General features: G+C 34.8%; 2 protein-coding genes across 3 annotated transcripts; both read left to right on the top strand.

The window, feature by feature from the left end:
- The first annotated feature begins 979 nt into the window (after positions 1–979).
- Positions 980–7,013, top strand: LOC111017217 (oligouridylate-binding protein 1B). Its single transcript, XM_022292904.2, has 12 exons — positions 980–1,232; positions 2,127–2,188; positions 2,550–2,652; positions 2,807–2,883; positions 2,956–3,017; positions 3,099–3,186; positions 3,366–3,441; positions 3,518–3,548; positions 3,881–4,000; positions 4,677–4,762; positions 5,330–5,506; positions 6,467–7,013. The coding sequence occupies exons 1-12, from the start codon at positions 1,128–1,130 to the stop codon at positions 6,752–6,754; spliced, it is 1,275 nt and encodes a 424-aa protein (XP_022148596.1). The 5' UTR covers positions 980–1,127; the 3' UTR covers positions 6,755–7,013.
- Positions 7,014–7,940: 927 nt separating this feature from the next.
- On the top strand, positions 7,941–21,120 carry LOC111015847 (nuclear pore complex protein). 2 transcript variants are annotated; one of them, XM_022291022.2, is made up of 24 exons: positions 7,942–8,164; positions 8,725–9,086; positions 9,203–9,272; positions 10,301–10,416; positions 11,015–11,046; positions 11,156–11,281; positions 11,656–11,814; positions 12,114–12,206; positions 12,297–12,464; positions 12,751–12,849; positions 13,253–13,488; positions 13,569–13,626; positions 14,167–14,255; positions 15,326–15,457; positions 15,776–15,898; positions 16,867–16,965; positions 17,071–17,259; positions 17,889–18,063; positions 18,165–18,321; positions 18,429–18,631; positions 19,126–19,267; positions 19,404–19,564; positions 20,053–20,169; positions 20,289–21,120. In XM_022291022.2, the coding sequence occupies exons 1-24, from the start codon at positions 8,085–8,087 to the stop codon at positions 20,352–20,354; spliced, it is 3,252 nt and encodes a 1,083-aa protein (XP_022146714.1). In that variant the 5' UTR covers positions 7,942–8,084; the 3' UTR covers positions 20,355–21,120. The 2 variants fall into 2 exon arrangements, with proteins under 2 accessions (XP_087973650.1, XP_022146714.1); XM_088117524.1 differs by lacking the exons at positions 20,053–20,169; positions 20,289–21,120 and having other exon boundaries at positions 7,941–8,164; positions 19,126–19,292; positions 19,404–19,543.
- The last annotated feature ends 668 nt before the right edge of the window (positions 21,121–21,788 follow it).

The following is a 21,788-nucleotide window of genomic DNA, read 5'->3' as shown; positions in this document are numbered from 1 at the left end:
CTATAGTTGTAAAAGAAACGGGAGGTTGTAAAATTTTTTAGATTCTAGAGATTTTCAATATTCAATAATTAAACATTATTAAATATGAAAACTTTTCATATTCTAATATATTTTAAATACAAAAATCAAATGAATTTTCATAAAATTTCAAAAGATAAATAAATTAAATAGGTTTGATTAATCTTAATAGCATCTAACATTGAACACAAGTAAAAAAAAATCAAAACAAAAGTAATTAATTTTAGTTGCCGGCAACCCACACCCAATAAGGACATATATAGTATTTGATAAAATATGAAGGATAATTTCGTCCAAAAAAGTTTCTTCCACATCCATATTTTTAATATATTATAGATACAGATATAGATTTAATGAAATTCTATCTATTATATATAAATAAATAAATAATGAAATCGACTAAAACCCAACCATTAATAAAAATATTGATTGATTTGGAAATTTTTACTTTTTATTTTTTGGGTGGGAATATTCACCCAAAATACCATATAAATTGTAGCGATTTTTCTCAATTAGCCACTGAAATTAAACGAAACAAAGATGGTCTTAAATAACTCACCTACACAAAAATTTTACAGATTTATTGTTCTTTTAAAATTTTTATAAATATAGCATTTTTCAACTACTAAATTTTACGTTTTCTTTCAAATTTGTTATTAAAATGAATAAAAAAATGAACCATTTTAATTTAAAATTAAAAAAATAAAGATAATGTGGGACGGTAGAATTTAGACTAGTTTTATAAATATTTCGATATTTGTCGTAATGTAAATACAGGTTTAAATCGGAAAAGGAACTGTCACAGACTTTCGTGAGGTGAGCTGGGAAACGGGCCAACCGATTTGATGATAGGGTGTATTCGTCAAGCTTGGATTGGCTGTCTCGTACCGGTGCGTAACGGGTTGGTAACCCTATCTTCGCCCGGGCCCGAAACGGCATTTTATAAGTTGGTTCTAAGTTAGAACCACTAATTGATTTCCCCCCAACCCCGAAAGGCCTTCTCCCTCTCTAATTTTTCTCGCCTTTGTTCGACTCTTAACCCTAACCCCTCATCTTCCCGGTAAAATTTTTCGTTCTCTTTGACGGAAAATTAATCGAGGAAAAAGAGAATGCAACATCAGAGATTGAAGCAGCAACAGCAACAAGCTTTGATGCAGCAAGCTTTGCTTCAGCAACAGTCTCTTTACCACCCTGGTCTATTAGCTCCCCCTCAGGTTCGAGTTCTTCTTCTTTGTTTTGTTTTGTTTTGTATTTTGTTCACATTCTTATGATCTACACGTTCTGTTTCGTTCTTTATCGTCTTTGTGGTTATGGGGTTTGGTTGTCGATCCCTGAGATGTGCTTGTAAAGTTATGACCGATTTGGTGCATTATTTCGCGGCGGTGTTTTGTTAATTGGATGCTGATAAGTTCTGGGTAATTGTAGAAACATAGTTTCATGTTTGCGATGGATATTCATATTGGGCTTTCTTGTTAGTTTTGGGTATCTGGAAATCTAGGGCAAAATTTATTGTTTCTTGTTTCCTTTCTTTTAGTAATTGTTTATGGTTTCTTCTTGCCGAAACAATAAACATTTACGTTACCAAATGACTCCTTAGATGCTTAAGGGCCATTAATGATGGTATGATGTTCCATGCAGTGGTTCACCTTTGAGTCTTTAATTATCCCTTCGGCGGGTATGCTGTTGGTGCACGATTTTTTTTTTTCAGTTTTAAGTTTCTATTTCTGAATCTGCTCTGGGGTTCAGGTAGACTTTGTTATTTTTTATACCTCACACATCAACCTAGTTGAGGGCAGTTGACTTCTACCATCCCAGCAGTGTCTTTACCAGCTTACATTTTCATGTGGCTTAAGAAATATCGAGTGATTGGTTGCTGATCTTTGCGTCTCATTTTTTTCTTTTCTACTGTGGTCTCTATCTCTCTGATGTACTGATTGAAATATCATTAAGGTTCACCTCTTCATCTGGTTTTAAGATTTCATTTGACCTGTATGACTGCATCCATTTTATATATCAACATTTCATAAAGATGCATTTTCTATTCAACTAATCAATCTACTATTCTACTTATTGTCCTTTTTATGTATTTTTATGTTTCCATTCTGCAGCTTGAACCTGTTCCAAGTGGAAATTTGCCGCCTGGTTTTGATCCAAGTACTTGTCGTAGCGTGTGAGTGTTTTTCTAGATATTTAATCTTCTTAACTTTTTTTCTTCTTTTTTATTATTTGCATTGTGCAAGCTTATGTTCTTGTGCAGTTCTCATGTCTCTATATGACAGATAATGTTCAAGTTATCATAATTTCAGTGTATTAATCTTAAGATTTTGGTACTTCACCACAATTACTCAATTTTCTGAGTTTATGCTTTAGAATTATGTCTCCTAAACTAAGATTTTAGATGTTTTTGTATTTTTATACATACATATACTATTTTGATAACTGAGGTTGGTTACTTATGTATCTTTTGTATTTTTCTTTGTTTTCTCTTCCTTTTTAAAACTTTTAGTTTCTTTAATTTTGAGGAAATGCAGGTATGTGGGGAATATACATTCACAGGTAACAGAACCACTTCTTCAAGAGGTTTTTGGGAGTACAGGCCCTGTTGAAAGCTGCAAGCTTGTCAGAAAGGAGAAGGTTGGTCTTTAGAAGTCTAGAAAACCTTTGTTATAGCTCTTCCTTTTTTTTTTCCCGTATAACTGAGTGTCTAATTGTTTAAATTACTGATAGTTTCAAGGTCTACTGTTTCCTTCATGTCTATTAACATCCTTGTTGCCACTGCTTTATGCAGTCATCCTATGGATTTATTCACTATTTTGATCGCAGATCGGCTGCTATGGCTATTTTCTCACTTAATGGGAGGCATTTGTAAGTATAAAACATAATGTCTCATTTGCCACTTTTGAACTTCTGTCTTTTGTCTTAATATGTGCTTTGCAGGTTTGGGCAGCCTATCAAAGTAAATTGGGCTTATGCTAGTGGTCAGAGGGAGGATACATCAGGTTTGGATTTGTTTTGGATCAATGGCTGAGTTGAAACTGTTTAATCAATGCCTTCTAATTCCCTGCATTTTTTGTGCGCAGGTCATTTTAACATTTTTGTGGGTGATCTGAGTCCTGAAGTTACTGATGCTACATTGTTTGCATGCTTCTCTGTTTACCAAAGCTGTTCGTAAGCGTCAGCTCCTAGAAACTATTTTTTATTTGTTTGTTAGTTGTGAATTATGCATTTAATTTTTACTTGTGAAATAAACAAGTTTGCTATATTTAACTGCTTTAAAGCATAATTTGATTTATACTTATTACAAATCTTAATCTGCATCATCCAATAGTTTGTGTTACTGATTTCAGTGATGCTAGAGTTATGTGGGATCAGAAGACTGGGCGTTCCCGGGGATTTGGGTTTGTCTCTTTTCGCACTCAACAGGTTTGGAAGTGCTTCTATTCAGAATCTATTTACTTGATATTTCTCTCTTATTTACAAAATTATGCTCCTTTTCCAGGATGCTCAAAGTGCAATCAATGACCTGACCGGTAAGGACTTATTTGTCCCTGACCATTTTTAAATTATTGACTTAGTAGTATCTTGATGCTTGTATTTTGGTAGACTAATTAGATAACGGTCAAAAGGGAAAAGAAGCTCGAAGGTCTCTTCATTTAATTGTGTTATATATTGTTTTCAAATATCTATAACAACATTGAAATTAAGAAGTGTCTCTTTTTTTTGACCCGTGAGAATAGTCAAGGTGTGTGGACACTCACGGATATAAAAAAACAAAAAGTGTCATCTTTAAATTGTGAAATTGAAAAGGTCTTTTGACCATATTTGGGCCCTATTTCTGATCACACATGATCTTCTTCTTCAGGTAAGTGGCTTGGAAATAGACAGATTCGTTGCAACTGGGCAACAAAAGGTGCTGGAACCAATGAAGACAAGCAGAGCTCAGATGTTAAAAGCATTGCAGAACTTACAAATGGGTCATCTGGTGAGGGTTCATTTCATTGCTAATGATGCTTTAGGGTGAGTTTGGTTGGTAAACCAAAGATTCAATGAAAACCAGAGTTGTATTCTTTGTTTTTATGTGTTTGGTAGTAGATTTTGGTAATTGAATCTCAATTTAAAAAATTATTCAAGGTGTGTGTAGTAATATATTTGTATAGTTACAAACTAAATATTTAGTTTAATCTAAAGTTATATTAATTAATTTATTAACATTTTTTATTAATTTTGAATAATTATTATTTTACAAGGTTATATAATTTAGAATACGTTATATTCTACATGTTTTGATTTTAACAAACATAAAATGAGTTTGTCATATATTTATCAAAGTTTTGATCGCATCTTAAAATTTTCAAATTATGAATATGAAAGCACTAAAAACCTAAAAAGGTTGTTTTTAGAATTTCTACTATTTGGATCACGGAATCTGAAAACAGTTTTAAAGAATGAATCTCCCAAATTCTGCCAAATGCTTACTCACTGAATACATCTGATTTAGTGAATTTGAAAACAAAAAACAGAATCCGAATTTCCAACCAAACAGGTCCGTAGTTTTTTGATTAGAATCAGAAGTTTAGAATGTTTCGCTTTTGTCATTTTGTTTACCCTGTGGATCCTGTAAACTGTTGACAATACTTGCATGGATTTTGACATTGCAGAAGATGGTAAAGAGACTGTAAATAGTGATGCCCCAGAGAACAATCCTCAATACACTACTGTTTACGTTGGCAATCTTGCTCCAGAGGCAAGTTACTTAATCTTTATCTACATTATTTATTTTAAATGTTTTGATTTATCAAATGACATGAAAAAAACTTGGCAAATTTAGTACATAGCATGACGCTAATACACAGCTGCACTGATTCGCCTTTGAACTTTTCTGAGTCATTCCAATTATTTGTAAACTAGCTCTATGCGCAAGTTGAGGTTGCAATATAAAATTGGGTTCCTGTTGTTCCTAACTGTTCTGGAAGGGCAATTTGTTTGCAAATTATTTGGGCAAGATATTGGAAGTGATTACATGATGGAAATCATGGCTCCAGCAGGAAGCCCTAAACATCAACCCCTCAATAAAGAACTTTTTGTTTTTTGTTGCATATCTTCTTTGTTCGAGATTATTTTTTGGGCAGGAGTGATGACATTATTTATGGATGAGAATAACGTCTTGAAGGATAATCCAACAGTGTTTACTTGGTTGTCTGATGTCCGTGATACTTAGGAGTTTTTAGTTATTCTGACAACTAACATCTTGACTATTTAATTCGATCTAAAACTAAGATCTTGAGTATTTTTTTACTCCTTTTTTATGCAGGTCACCCAGGTTGATCTTCATCGCCACTTCCATGCTCTTGGGGCTGGTGTGATTGAGGAGGTTCGCATCCAGCGTGATAAAGGGTTTGGATTTGTTAGATACAGTACTCATTCCGAGGCAGCTTTGGCTATTCAGATGGGAAATACGCAGTCATTTCTTTGTGGCAAACAAATCAAGGTTTGATTGTCTGCTGGCTAACAAAGTTCCTATTTTTATTCCTAGAGAAATGCTTTCATTCTTTACAAGACTTTGGCTTATATCATACAGTAGTTCCGTTGCCAATGCAGTCTTGTACACTCGTATGAGCAAGATTAATTTATTCTTTATTTGTCTTGTTTTATTTCATCGCTGAGCACATAGCATCACCTAATGGTTCAGAATTGGCTAAATATATTGTTATGGTGATGGGGATATTTTTTTAATGCATTCTTTAATTCTTTAAAAAACTCTTGTGTTCTAAACATTTTTTAATTATAGGTGAATGTTTAAAGTTGGTTGATGATAAAATTACATGTCATATATTCAGCGAGTTAGGCAAAAGCTTAGAGGAATTAAACGATTCAATGGAAGGAAAGTCATAGGCTAACTTATACATTTGGAAGCATTAGAAACTTTTTCCTATTGGGTGTTCTAATTCTTCTAGTTTCCTACGAAGTCACCCACTATTATGTCATATATAAGTTTATCCTTTTGGTCAATCTTAACATTCACAAGCAGAAAAATATAATTTTAAAAAATAAAATGTAAGGTCAATGAAAAAACACTCAAGCATTGAGACTAAATCATATATTTAGCCACCGTGGTTGGTCTTAGATCATTAGAGGCTTATGAAAAAAGTAAAGGGACTAGGGGAATGGAATGGTTGGTCTAATGATCATTAGAGGCTAATGAAAAAAGTAAAGGGCTAGGGGAATGGAATGAGTTCAAATCAAGGTGGTAGATCTTAGATTTAAGTTTTACAACTAAGTGTGGTAGAGAATTAAACATTTGTCTCGGAATATTAGTTGAGATGTACATAAGCAGGTTGGAATTCTCATCGGTCTTGAAAAAAGGTATATTTATATATAGCCTTTCAGAATTGTTCTTTGGAACTGATTTTTAACTCATGTCTGGTTTTTTCTGTTTCTCTGGTTGCAGTGCTGTTGGGGAAGCAAGCCGACTCCACCCGGTACCATCTCCAACCCACTTCCTCCCCCTGCAGCAGCACCTATCCCAGGACTCTTGGCGACCGACCTTTTAGCTTACGAGCGGCAACTGGCAATGAGCAAAATGGGCGGTGTGCATGCCCTTATGCACCCTCAAATACCACACCCTCTAAAGCAGGCAGCAATGGGGATGGGTGCTGCGGGCTCAAGTCAGGCTATATATGATGGTGGTTTCCAGAATGTGGCCGCAGCCCAGCAGCAGCTGATGTATTACCAGTAAGGCAGAGAGAGATGTATACAAAATGGAGTGGTTCGTTTGTTTGAGAGATCTCACCTTTTTTTTTTTTTTTTTCATTTTCCTGTGGAGAGTTTTCTGAGCCTTAGTATGATCTTTTTTATTTTTATTTTGCTTTTCCACAGCCTGAGAGCTGTGTGTTTTATGGAATGCCATTTGTGTACCGAGTATCTGAATTTATAGTAGGGGATATATGAGGATTCCTGGTGTCTATGAGAGAATGCTGTGATGTTATTTAGGAGTCTATGGTTGGGTACTGTTTGGTATTTTAGTTTTTTCTTTTTTCTTCTTCTTTGTCAATGTTTGCTGGTTATTGGGAATACAATTCTTGTTGCGCCCAAAAACAAAGAAAACATACGGAACTGATTATCAACATTGGTGATGAGGAAAATTTAAATCGTATTTTGTGCAAATAATAAAAGGTTGGTGTTTGTACAATCAAAACAATTGTTTTTATTATTTGTAATTTTTTAATTTCAACTTAGTATTTTACCTTAGGATTAGTTTAGGACTTTAATGGATACTTTTGGAAGTTAGGGTATAAATTATAAAGTTATAAACTGGTAATTTTTCAAAAAGATAATTGTACATGATAATATGATTTTATATTTATGTGTTAATCAATGATTTAACATCATCAGTCCTTCAATCAATTGGTGCTGAGTTTCACAACTTAAGAATCTACTCGCATTTTCAGTTATGAATCTGTAACTGTAGGGATGATCGTAAAAGAAAATTTTAAAATGTCGAACTCGAAAGTTTCTTTCACTTGATGTTGAATAGAAGGAAATCGAGTTGCCCATGTCGTTGGTAGGTTTGCTCTGGAAGAGGAATTGGAGGGTGTTTGGTTGGAAGAAGCTCCCGATACATGGATGGGGATAAAAGTTATAAAAAGTTATTTCAAAAATTATAAAAGTTTTCAAATATAATATTTTTTCATTCCTAAAAAGGAATATCAATATCTTTTCGAAGTAATTTAGCCTCTAAGAAATGATGAGCATTTTTTAGTATAACATGTAGTGCTGAGAGATTGAAAGTTATGAGGTGAGATCGGTCATTAAAAGTTATGAGGTGAGATCGGTCATTAATTTAGTGAATTATTATTAATTTATGTGGTTTTCTTTTAAATATTAAAATATTCGGTGTTTTATATAAATTTTTGGCACGGCACATGGGCGCGCAATGTTGGTGAGGGTTTTATTTACTTAGTAAAGAGTAAACGGAAGAGTATACTCCCGCGCTTCCCTTGCCTGCTGGCTGCTATCTCCGCTCCCTTGGATCAGCTTAAGCCTTAAACCTCAGTGCTTTCAACGACATGGACGAAGAAATGGAGGCCTCCCCCACCTACTTTGACCCCGAAGATCTCAGCATCAGACAGCAATTTCGTCGATACAGGTGGGTTGTTTGCTTTCTCTCAATTTCTTTTCGTTTCAGGAATTTCAATTCTCAATGCTGTTCTTCGGCCTTTAACTGCTCACCATAAACATTTTCTACTTTTTTTTGTTCGGACTCGTGCTTAAGTCATCATTGCTGACACCCGTCGTGATTTCTTTGACCTATCTTTTGAGATGAAGTTGTGAAAGCAAACTATGTGGTGTTTGTTTTGTTCAAATGCCCTTTTCATCGGTAGTCCTTATAGCGAAAATGGATTCTTATATTTGGCTCGTCTTTGGATATGTTCCTAGCGTACTGTGAAATTGATATGTTCTTTTTGTATCAACCATATAAAATGATTTGTCAAGGATGGCCAGGTTGCTGTGTTTATCTACTTGGAAAAACTTCTAGTACATCCTCTTAGTTGGTATACAACAGGAAAACCTTCATATTTGTCCTTAATGAAAGTTGGGTTTGTCACCAAAAATACTTTAGTATATTATTAAATAGCTTCCTTACTAATATTTGTTGAATTTATATCTTTCTATGCGATGCCACCACTTAGCATGAAGCTTGTGCAGGAAAAGGCCTTCAAACATATCGCCTCACAAGGAAGTTTCATCTTCAACATTCAGTGAGTCTAGGATTCTATATGACGGACAGAGTTTCCATAGTCCAACAAATGCTGCACTGCTTCTTGAAAATTTTAAACAAGAGGCCGAAAGCCTTGATGCTGACCATCTGGAAGCGACACCATTGAAGGGAAGTTCTGCCTCTAAAAGAAGATTATCAATTGATAGCCAGGAAATTTCAGAAGCATCTCTTGGTCCGGATTCAGTTCGCTACTCACTAAAGGCTTACAAGCACGAGAATGACCCATTGTCTAATAGTGGAGATACAACTTATACTTTTTTTGCATCTCTACTGGATTCTTCACTTCAAGGTTCTAATTGTATCCAATATGTTCCTTTTTCTTTATCTTTTTCCTCTCTTTGGGCATGGACTTTTTGTTTGGAAAAATGTAGACTTTATGTGTTATTCACACAAATTTGTTGTCAGGATTGATGTCTATCCCAGACTTGATACTAAGATTTGAGAGTTCTTGTCGTAATGTTTCAGAGTCGATAAGGTAATTTCCCCTCTATGGTTCTCATTAGGATTATTTTATAGGTATCTAGTTTTTGGTTTTCTCAAATAGCTGTGTGGATCACTTTATTGTCTTTTATAGTTTTTCTCTTTGAATTTTAACCTCTATTATTATTATTATTATTATTATTATTAATTTTTATTTATTTTTTGGTAAGAAACAATTTCATTCATCATATGGCATTATAAAAGAAGGGGAGGAAAGTCAAAACGCAAGGAAAAAAAATCTTCCAAATTACATAAAGAGAATTTAAACAAGAACTAGAAGAAGTACTATAATTATTAAAACCCCAAAGACTTTCTTTTTTTAAAAAAAAAATCAGGATACAAACTTCTCATTCAAATAATGAAAAGAAAATACAATGTTCAAGAGAAACAAACTCCCAAAAGGAGGGAAACAAATTACAAAGAGAACAACCAAAAGCTGTGTTAAAGGTCGGAAGATACAAGATAAAACAATCTGATGAACAACAACCGGAGACTTCCCTTTGTTGTCGAAGACTATTGTTTCTCTCAACCAAAACTCTCCCAAATTGAAGCCATAAGATCTTCCTAACCCTTTCAAAAGGATGACCTTCAAGAAATGAGGAAAGAAGGTCGTTGATTTGATGTTGAGGGGGAGAGCCATCTGCCACTTCAAACTGTGCAGTAAGAAAATCCTTACATTTCTTGCAAAGGAGCAAGTGTTGAAGAAATGACCTCAGGATCCTGAGTCTCTTTTACATATAGGCACCATCCTAGGGATTCGTATCTAAAAAGAAGCCTCTTTTGAATAAGGTCGTGGGTATTAATACGACCATAGGCAATGAATGACCTTAGGAGAATAAACCACCAACTGTATAAACATAAGAAGAGGTTGTTCTTTCTATATGATGGTTGGTCATGCAAGTAAATTTGTGCGTGCTGAAAACTTGACCTAATTGTTGATTGTTACTGATTCTTTAAGCATCTTATCCCTTTGCTGGGCATATTTTGACTGTGATTTTGACTATTCGTTGTTTTCTGTGCTAGGTATGGTTCCAATATTCAGCACCGCTTTATTGAAGACAAATTGATGAGGCAGAAGGCTCAGTTTCTCATAGATGAAGCTGCTTCTTGGTCGCTCTTGTGGTACCTTTATGGGAAAGGAAATATCTCTTTCTTCAAACTTTTTGAACAGTCATATTTTGTATTTGCGTAGAAATATGCGTTTAATGTTTCATCTATATTTTATGGACACTGGTTCAATCGTTTTGTTTAAATGCCAATAAATATGTTAAATAGTTAATGTATAGCTGTAAACCTTGCTACATGTATTTTAAATTTCCGTTATTAAATTTTTCCCCTGAAGCGCCATTCTATTTGGATGTTGAGCTGGCTCATTTAGAAAGATGATGACTGTTACCACACCCATGGACCATGAGTTTCTGCAGTGTCTTGAATCTTGATCTTGATAATAACTATGTTTTACCTGATATGCTTCTAAAGCTTCTTTCTTGTGTTCTTTGGATGATTTCTTCTGTCCCCTCTAATTGCTGCCAATTGGCATGCCTTCTTTGATCATTTCGGATAGCATGGTGGATTTCTTATCTGCCCTTTCTGTACTTCATTGAATTGGATGAGATTAACACCCCCACTCACCCACACCCATCCACCTAGATATGTATAATATATATGCTGGTGTTTATTGTTGAAAATATTTTATTATTTAGTCTTGGGACTAATATTGGTATTTTGTTCTTGCAGCAACGAAAGAAATGCCCAAAGATCTAATTGTGGTTATGTATTCCCCCCCTTCTCTTCCAAATAAAAATATGCAATTTTTACTGCATTTGCAACATATACTTAAGTTGAAGTGCTTAAAATGAAACTACCAATTTGTGGCAGCTTCCCCCGACATCGCACTTGGAGGCCTGCCAGTTTGTCACAGAAGACCATACAGCTCAATTATCTCTTCGAATTGTTGAGTGGCTGGAAAGTTTAGCCTCTAAAGCACTCGATTTGGAAAGCAAGGTGATGAGTTTTTTTAACAGCTTTACTTGAGAATGTACTAACCATAAGCCATGTTTTGTAGTACGTTTGTGATATATTTCAAAATTAATGTTGTATTTAATTATGTCTCCTGCTCCAATTAGAATGACGGTATTTTATTCTAGCTGTCAGGTAACAGATTGATAGTTATAACTGTCGCTAACATGATAGGTATTATTATTTTTAAAATTGTTAAGCAGACTCAATAAAGTTATAACCGTTAGTTTTTGAAGCTTTATAGCAATCAGGCAATAAAGTGTCTGAGATACAGCTTGAAAAAAGGTTCTATTAGGGGTTAGCCTTTTTTTTTTAATTTATATTATTTTTATTTTGGAATTTTGAATGTGTTTTTACAGATTCGTGGATCTCATGTTGGTACTTATCTTCCCAGTTCTGGAGTTTGGCATAATACTCAGCGGTCTCTCAAGAAAGGAACCTCTGACACAAATGCTATTCATCACTTGGATTTTGATGCTCCAACACGTGAGCATGCTCATCAACTTCCGGATGACAAAGTATGATTTTATCGTGCAAAATTGGGCTTTGAATAATATAAAAGAAAAAAACCATCTCTTATTGAATCATATTTAAAGAGCTTTTGGGGCCTTGTAATGTTTCGTTTTTCCTTTTAACACCATATCTCATGTAATTTGTAATCCATGCATTAATTGGACGTGTAGTTTGGCACATGTGTGAGTGTGATTTGGACCTTTTTTTTATAATTGATATGAGAATTATTGACAAACATAGAAAGAAAAATAAGCGCATATGAGCAGCTTTAATTTAGAATGTACTTGATGTTTTTTCTCAACAGAAACAAGATGAATCTCTTTTAGAAGATGCGTGGACTCTTATAAAGGCTGGTAGAGTGAAAGAAGCATGTGATCTATGCCGATCAGCAGGACAGGTAAATAAGTTTCTGAGAGCTATGAGTTTGCTCCCAATGCTCCGGTTTATCTTGTTTCATTCTGTAATACATCAAACAACATTTTGGCAGCCGTGGAGAGCTGCAACTTTGTGCCCTTTTGGTGGATTGGAACACTTTCCGTCCATTGATGCCTTAGTAAGGAATGGAAAGAACAGAACTCTACAAGCAATTGAGCTAGAAAGTGGCATGGGCCACCAATGGCGTCTTTGGAAATGGGCTTCTTATTGTGCATCTGAGGTAATTATAGTTATTCGAAGAAGCAGTAGGTTTTATTTACTGTTTTGAAGGTGCTTGTGTAATTATTTATGCAATATTTCATTTCCAAACTCTTTTTAATGGTTGTTGGTAAATATCTATGATCATAATTGAATACTTCTGATTAGCTCAATAACGATTTTGCTGTTACTCGTTGGAGGATGGGCAACAAATAGAGGATGTTTTCTATGTTGTTCTATATATTTATTTTTTTCTTTAAATTTCTACTATTACTTGCTTCTACTTATACCCTATGATATTGTTGAAGAAAATTGCAGAAGTAGATGGTGGGAAGTATGAGGCTGCTGTATATGCTGCTCAATGCGGAAATTTGAGGCGTGTGCTTCCCATATGCTCAGATTGGGAGGTATGCTTGTCACAGTAATCCCTGCAATTTTTAGAATCTTTAACTAAAATTTCTGCGACCCATCCATTTGTGATGCATACAGATAGAACTGGTAATTGAGTTATGAGTGGTGTAAACTGGGATGCTGATGAGACTCATTGTTCGTTTTACTTTTTATTATCTTGGTATTGTTAATTGATTTATTAATGTTGGCTAATGTTTTGTGTTTGAATATTTGTCTTCTCTCTGTGTTTGGTTGATCTCACAATTAAGTATAAACTCTATAATCTTATTCTTGTATTCATGGATGATGGAACCGAGTATTGTGGAAAAAAGTTCTCCCAAGAATCTTTGTAATGACTTTCGATGATATCAGTTTGCTTTTAATTTTTTTAATGCTCTGAGACTTCCCATTTGCATGCAGTCGGCATGCTGGGCAATGGCAAAGTCATGGCTGGATGTTCAAGTAGATCTTGAACTCACTCGTTCACAACAAGGGAAGATTGGTCTTTCCAAAAGCATTATGGACACTGTAGATGGAAGTCCAGGACAGAGTGATAGAACCTTTCAGGTTCCCGATGGACCAGAAAGTTGGCCACTTCCAGTACTAAGCCAGCAACCACGCCAGATTTCTTCCCTTCTTCAAAAACTCCATTCAGGGTATGAATACAGTATGATGTAAACTAAATGTGATTACCGTGATGTTCAAAATGTAAGGTCTATTCATTTTCCTGATTCAGTGACATGGTGCATGAAAATGTAAACCGTGGATGCAAAGAGCAGCAGCGGCAAATTCAGGTATTCTTGATTCAATTGGAATGAACAAAATGATTTTATACTTGAGATTTTACGTGTTAAATGTTGCAACCAAACCAATGTCCAATAGAAGAGGAAGTATATGGGGAAGAGAAAACTTGTTCAAACTGTTCTATTGTGATTGCTGGTTAATTTCATTAGGTATTCTATTCTGACTATGTATTATAAGACGATTTGTGCTTCTACTTGAAGATGGTAGAGGGATAGAGTCACGTACTTCCCTTTGTACGTAAGTGAAATCTATTAGCAGCCTACTACTATCAAATAGTCACATGTCCATTTATCCTATGTTTATTTTTGAACTATAAATTATCGGTTGATGCAGATAACATCTATTTCTGTTTATTTATTTATAATTTTACATGAAAGAATATGATTCTGTTGTCTTTTCTCTCAGATCTTTCTCATCCCATTATGATTTTCACATGAAACATAGTGAAGATCTTTTAGTTACCCTTCTGTAGGGTAATGTTTATTTTAAAAGAAATATTCCATCTTAACATTTTATAACATCTTTTCCAGATGATCTTAATGCTTGGAGACATTCCTCGTCTCTTGGACCTAATCTGGTCATGGATAGCACCTTCAGAAGATGATCAAGATGTTTTCAGGTTATGCAATGTCTTTATTAGATAAATGTCTATGTTTGAGACATGGTTATATTCGCCCCCATTCTCTATGTTGCATATTTATTATTAACTAGAAAATTTTTAGCTTTTGATAAATTGGTCTGTAATGGCAGAATATTAGTTTTTGCAGGCGCGAGAGAAACTAAACATATATATATTATATATATATATTTTTATAGAGATAATAGTGTGTATAGTAAATGAATTTCTGCATTTTAAAGATTTTCTCTGTGTTTTTGTTATGATCAATGCAAGGGTTACCCATTTTTTGTAATTAAGAAAAGTCAAGTTCTACTTGTACTAATTGAAGGGTCTTTAGAATGTCATTCATTGCCATCTGATATTTTTATTTATTTTTATAATAAACGAATGAATGAAATGAATAGGCAAATAGCCTACAGAAGACCGATTGAGTACACAATATTCTTCCAATTATTTCATGAAAGGCTCATAACTAAAAAAGACTTATCTAACATATTCCAAGAACAAATATAAAAACACTATACTACACACCTCCAAGCAACATAAAGGAGTGTCCGTTCCATAAATTCAACTGTAAATTCCTAGCTTTTATCCAATCTTCGTTGGTGGGATTCGCTGATGGTTTGCAATGGTTGGAATGACTCCATATTTTGAGTCTGATATAAAGTTTTGCACCTTTATCCAATTTATGTGAACAGAATAAGGCTAGCTTGAGCCTAATCCTAGAAGGGGGCAACTCCATCATTCTCCATCATGTTTTGCTTAGATGATTATATTGCTTGTAACTCAAACTCTACACTTAAATTTCTGCTAGCTCATTGGATGACTCAATCCTGAACCTTCTTTTTTTGGGGGAGGGGAAAAATAATGCTCTTCAAATATACACGAGGATGAAACGGTCCTTTCTGTAATAGTTGATTTGTCAATGAATTTTTCTCTTTGGTGTCATACTAGCATTTCAAACATATTTGTTACTAGAAATTTAAACACGAAGCAGAAATAAAATAACAGGTTGATTTACTTTATGTCCTCATGGATGATTGAACTATAAGCACATTGGATTTTGTTAGGCCTCATGGAGATCCCCAGATGATTCGGTTTGGTGCTCATTTGGTGCTCGTGCTTCGATATTTACTTGCAGAAGAAATGAAGGATATCTTCAGAGAGAAGATCATGAATGTTGGCGATCTTATTTTACACATGTAGGTAAAGAGATTGCTCTTGTTTAGATGACTGACACCATAGAATTTTTAGGTAAAAGGAGACTAGAGAGATTATGGATGTGAGACAAATTTTGTTTTCACATTTGCTGTTGGGCTACTGCTCCTAAATATTCTAGTAATCACCCTATTGTTTTGATTCTAGTTAATTCTGGGGGCATCTAGGCATCCCATCATTCTCGTGAAGCAATAGTAAAGGCCTTTTTGTCTCTAACTAGGCTCCTGATATTCACTTGGGTTGATAGGGTACGTGAGAGAGATATAATATTGTGCAAGTAGATAATTTACTGTGGATTTCAGGTATGCTATGTTTCTCTTCTCGATGCAACATGAGGAGCTGGTTGGTGTATATGCTTCTCAGTTAGCAAGCCACCGATGCATTGACCTCTTTGTGCACATGATGGAACTTCGGCTCAACAGCAGGTGATTGAAATCCTTACAGTTGAATAGTTTTTATTTTCCAATTTTCTGCATGTTACACGGCAAGGCATATGGATGAGAGGTCCTTTATGTGATTTTAGGTATACCTGAACGGAGGGAAATGGTGGTTCTTTGACTCTAATCAAATTGGTTTTTAATTAGAATGTTCTTAGCAAGAGGAAGAAAAATCTTTTGCTGGATGTCAGAAATCATATAGCCAATATTGAGTCTCAAAATGTTTTGCACGACTATATAATCTAATTTAACTACATTTCCAGTTTCCTTATTTGACATTATCATCTGTGAAGAGATCCAGGTTTGCTAGGTCCTCAAGTGTTTGGCCCAATTCTGAAAAAGCAATACTGATGTGTGTGTGGAGAGAGAGACGGCTGCTAGGCTTGTTTAATGATATTATTATCGTTAATAATTATAATAGCATAATCATGACGGTAAGTACGACAATGGCAATGATTAAAATGAGGATGACAATGGCAACTATTGCGATGAGTGCATCATCATAATGTAACCGTTGGATCATTATGAGAAGAAAATTACCTATGAACTATGGGAAAAACTAATAATGATAATACAATTGTACAAAAACCATTCATACTTGAACACCTTTTCTTTCTTAAAACAAAACAATTTCTTCTTTCTTCAAACGTCCGTCAAATATAAGTAGATCAACTTTCAACTAATAATCTGTTTTCACTAGCTGGTCTTGCTGCATTCTTGGGCATAAATATATATATATTTCAAACCCAGTCTTCCAATTAATTATAATCTTGCAATGCCTACATAATTCTCGCACACTGCATGTAGCAATAATTGAATTTGTGAATTTTGTTGGAGTTTGATGTCGTTCTGTATGCTATCAATATGTTATCCCTTTTGAATGAATTTGCCTCTCAGGGCATTATATACACGTTTACCATGGTTAACATATTTCTATTATTTTTGCTTGTTCACAGCGTTCAAGTCAAGTATAAGATCTTTCTCTCTGCTATAGAATATTTACCATTTTCTCCAAACGATGATTCAAGAGGCAGTTTTGAAGAAATCATTGAGAGGTGCTTTTGCATTTACTCGAGCTAATTCTTGCAAATTCAAGACCGAAGTTCACATGATTAAATTTAGTTATAATTTTTATGTGTTTTTGTGATGTACTTGAACAGTGTATTGTCAAGATCTCGGGAGACAAAAAATGGCAGTTCTGATAAGTTGTCAGATGCTGCAGAACAGCATCGCTTGCAGAGTCTTCAGAAAGCTATGGTTGTCCAGTGGCTCTGCTTTACCCCTCCTTCAACAATTGCTAATGTTAAAGATGTTAGCACCAAACTTCTTCTCCGAGCATTGGCACATAGGTAATAATAGTAGTTAGTTTTTGCTGTGTAACTACATCGAATGTTTGCTTAAAGTGCAAGGCATGGTAGAGCATAAAGCACGGGCATACACAAGAAAAAAAAAGGAGACTGAGGGCTTTTTCAGGAAATTGTTTGGAGACACAAGGGCCCTTTTCGCCTATTTTCTTATTTTTACAAAAGAAATTAAAATTTTAATTTGAATGAAAAAAAACTGCTGAGGTGCACGCATTGTGATGACCCCTTTCTCTTTTGAAGTGAGGTGTCTTGTGTGGTGCGTAGCTCCTAGGCACACTTTTCAGAACACTGACTATATCATGATAAATTATGAACATTGATTGGTTCATACAAATCTGGCATGATGCCCCATTTCATATGAAGTTACATCTGAGTTCGAAGTTAATTGATACCGCTATATGGAGCAAAGAAGCCATACTGATCTCTTTCACCTTGCTGTATTAAGCACTGTAAACTTGTCTGAGTGTATCGGTGAGTGGTTATCATATTACGGTATGCCTACAGTGTGGTGCTGATTTATGCATGTTGGATTTCGTCTATTGTTAATGCCATATTTTTCCCCTATACTGCTGCTTTCTACAGCTTTTGAACTTCAACCGTTTGTTGTTTTATAGCAATATATTGTTCAGAGAGTTTGCTCTGATATCCATGTGGAGAATCCCATCAATGCCTAATGGTGCACACAAGTTACTTAGTCTTCTTGCTGAGCCTTTGAGGCAGCATTCAGAAACATTTAGTGCATTGGAGGATAACAGTGTTCTGGAGAACTTAAAAGAGTTCCAGGACTGGGTATGCCATCCAATCCTCTGTTATAACATGTTGGTTATTGTTACCGTATCTGTTTTGATTATTAATTTGTTATCATCTAATAGAAATTTTATCTTCATTAGAGTGAGTATTTCTCCTGTGATGCAACATATCGCAACTGGCTCAAAATTGAGTTGGAGAATATTGAAGCGTCTTCCCTCAATCTCTCATTGGAAGAAAAACAAAGATCCATTGCAGCTGCCAACGAGACACTTGATTCCTCATTTTCGTTGTTACTTGGTATGCTTTGTCTATTATTTTCCCCATTCATAATTAATAACACCAGATATGCTACTCAAAGGTTTCACTGCTCACAAATTTTCTGCAAATAATATTTCTTTCTGTAGGGAAAGACGTTTCTTGGTTGGGTTTTGCAGAAGATCACCTCTACGAGTCAATGGAGCCTGTTTATCTTGAATTGCATGCCACTGTCATGCTCTGTTTACCTTCTGGAGAATGTTTGTGCCCTGAAGCCACCACGTGCACAACACTAACAAGTGCCCTTTACTCCTCCGTAACCGAAGAGATCATATTAAATCAGCAGCTGGTGGTACGTTCCTTAAATGTTACCTATTATAAAGAAATTGAACCTTAAATTAAGTGACATATGTTGTCCATTCTTGAACAGAAAACAATCTTTTCCTTTGATGCATGTGTGTGGTTTTTATATATATATATATTTTTAATGATATATCTGTTTTTTGTTATATTCTTCTATTCTTTGTTTCATTGCTTTGGATAATCCCGAGCCCCAGATTTGCTTCAGATCACTGGCCTATTGTACTTTGTCCTTGGATAGCTAAGTAGGGCCCCTACCCTTTCAAATTAAAAAAGATGTGGTCATAGCTCTAGAAATTCTTGAAAATAAAATCAGGGTTGGCCTGGATGCCTTATTGTGCTCGGTTGAATATTCGTTACCATTTTTTGTCAAAAAGTTCTAGGATTCTTTAATTTTTTTCTCTTTTATTACATTATATCCTCATCTCTTGTTAGAATAAGAAAATTAGACGCTTTTTTAAATCTGCATGTACTTCGAATTTGCAGGTGAATGTCTCCATAGCATCAGGGGAAGGTTTCTGTATTGAGGTTGTGCTTCGCTGTTTAGCAGCACCGGGTGATGGGCTTGGCCATCACGAAGTCAATGATGGTGGCATTCTAAGTAGCATTATGGCCGCTGGATTCAAAGGTGAGAAGTACCATTCCACCTGAAGGTCCAGTATCCTACTTACCAGTTGCTATTCTGTTGGGTTATGAATTTGGTTCTTGGGATCGTTGTAATCCGAGGAGATATGGATTTGGAGAATGACTTTTATGTGTTGTAGGTGAGCTTCGCGGTTTTCAAGCTGGAGTGACTTTGGAGGTTTTGCGTTTAGATGCACGGTATTCAACCGAAGATGGTTCACTAAAAGCCCCGGCAGCATACATTGTGCAAGGTCTCTGTCGTAGGTGCTGCCTCCCAGAAGTTATTCTCAGATGTATGCAGGTAAATGCTTCTTTCTTATAGCTGAACCACCTGTGAACTAGTCAAAATACGTTTGGGAGAAACTAGTTATATATAAAAACAGTAAATAGAAGTAGACCAAATTAAAATGTAAGTAGGTATCCTTTATTGGTGAAAGGGTAAGTTATATATATATATATATATATATATTAGGCACATTGATCAGATGGTGTCGGTTTTACTTTTAGCATAAAACCGACCATCCAGTTTCAATCGGTCTGGAACTTATGCTTTTCTAACCTTTGTATCAAATAAATATAAGAGAAACGAATTGTTCAGCACTCTTATTTTGGCTTACAAGCATTCTTCTCAACGAGCAAGGACAGTAAGCCTGAAAGTACACTGGCATATGTATGATGAAAACCTGAGAATGAGAAATTTGACGGCGCAAAATTTGGACTGCATCCTTTTCTGATTTCTGTGTCAGTTTTAAAAAACTCACTCTCGCTTTTATTGTATCTTATTTTCAGGTTTCTGTCGCTCTGATGGAGTTGGGTGTTGAACCCGAATGCCATGACAAGTTGATTGAACTCGTGGCCAGTGCTGAATCTGGGTTCGCTCATTTGTTCAGCCAGCAACAGTTCGAGGTATATCTCAATTGAATGAAAACTCGAAAAATGTTTACTTTGTCATAATATAATGAATCGGGTACCTGAAGTTGGCTTTGTGCATTTGTTATCTGTTTTTCTTTTTTTTGAACTTGCAGGAATTTTTGATACTTGAGAGAGAGTACACCTTACGTAAAATGGAGTTTGAAGAGCTTTCTTCCTAACGGTCGTGTTGTATCGATGTGATGTGTAAACACGTTTGTGTTCACCCTTGAGAGTGTTTTAGGTAGCATCGATATCGATGAAAATGTAGAACTCTCAAATTTATAAAAATATTTTCGGGAGTATGGATGAAATATCTATGGTGGGAAGGGTGTTTTGTATGGAGTTAGATTATTTGTTGTCACGAATCAAGCTGATTGAGCGTACTAGACCATGTAGATTACAAGTTAGGAACAAATTTACGCTGACTACACATATTGAGATGTGAATGGAAATTTAATTCCATGGTCTTTAGATTTAAAAAGAATTCTACAATTTTTTTAGGAGGGGAGATTTGAACGTACGACTACGAAAGGTAAGGCTCTTCTGCTATCAATGAAACCGAAAGAAAGACAAAAACCCAGTGCGTTTTGTATAACCATTCAGCCATGGATGCAAAGAGACTCAGCGAGTGAACTAGGTTTGCATTCTAAGCGGAGCAATTTTGTGAGTCTACGAAGCTTCGTAGTTCTCAAACAGGGAGTCTTCTAGATGGGGTTCAACTAGCGGAGACTCTTGGAACTGCTGGCTATGACACAATCAAATCCGAACGAACAAAATGTTGTTCCTGATGTCGAATTCCAAAAACCTGCGAGAGGTTCCCAGACGTGCTCAGAATCTTTTTTTTAGCCCATGGTTTCTCTCTCTCTTTATTTTTATTTTTATTTGACAATTGTATTTTTACTCTTTGTTGGTCATATCATATCTTTTCAGGGTGTTTCTTATTAAGTTTACTTGTATCATAATCCTACCAAAAATCCAATGTGATAAATATATTAAATGAAAATATATTTTGATTAGTGACTAATATTAAATAATTCAAAGTATTTATTTATTTTCTAGATCTAATTTAATGACTACAATTGTTAAACAAACATATTTATTTTTAAGTATAATCCTTTTACATAAACAAACAAATATTAAAATTTCAACTATTAAATATTCGATATTCTTGCCTACAAAAAATAAACAAATTTACCCCCTGAAGTTCGCAATTGGATGTTAATTTTCATTTTCAACCTTCAATTTCGTACAATTAAATTCAGATATAAACAAATGTTACCATTTCCAACTCACCTAAATTCACCCACCAATAAAACACAGTACACATCTCTCATAACCTCTCAAAACTTACTAATCCAATGAGAATCTAGTTTTGCATATTGATCATCAAATAAATCTCCATAGCTCACAATTTTACAAAAAAAAAAAAAAAGATAAAAAACTAAAAATTTGGAGTTGTATCTCATCATAACATAAACTTTATATTTAACATGTTCTTGAATTAAAAAAAAAACATATATCTTTTAAGTTTAAAAATTTATTAAACACATTAAAAGTGAGGAAAATTAACACATATTTTAAATCTCAAGTTTTTAAAGTAAATCTAAGTAATT

The sequence above is a fragment of the Momordica charantia genome (genome assembly GCF_013281855.1).
Source record: "Momordica charantia cultivar OHB3-1 chromosome 9 unlocalized genomic scaffold, Mcharantia_2.0 BLBB01000009.1, whole genome shotgun sequence".
NCBI lineage: Eukaryota > Viridiplantae > Streptophyta > Magnoliopsida > Cucurbitales > Cucurbitaceae > Momordica > Momordica charantia.
This window is presented reverse-complemented; position numbering and strand designations above follow the sequence as displayed.

Excerpts from the sequence above, each read along its gene's own strand:
- LOC111017217 (XM_022292904.2), top strand. The coding sequence starts at position 1,128 with ATGCAACATCAGAGATTGAAGCAGCAACAGCAACAAGCTTTGATGCAG. Across the intron at positions 3,187-3,365 it reads TCTGTTTACCAAAGCTGTTC|TGATGCTAGAGTTATGTGGG; the intron begins GTAAGCGTCAGC and ends TACTGATTTCAG. Across the intron at positions 3,442-3,517 it reads TCTCTTTTCGCACTCAACAG|GATGCTCAAAGTGCAATCAA; the intron begins GTTTGGAAGTGC and ends CTCCTTTTCCAG.
- LOC111015847 (XM_022291022.2), top strand. The coding sequence starts at position 8,085 with ATGGACGAAGAAATGGAGGCCTCCCCCACCTACTTTGACCCCGAAGAT. Across the intron at positions 11,047-11,155 it reads TGCCCAAAGATCTAATTGTG|CTTCCCCCGACATCGCACTT; the intron begins GTTATGTATTCC and ends AATTTGTGGCAG. Across the intron at positions 11,282-11,655 it reads CACTCGATTTGGAAAGCAAG|ATTCGTGGATCTCATGTTGG; the intron begins GTGATGAGTTTT and ends GTGTTTTTACAG.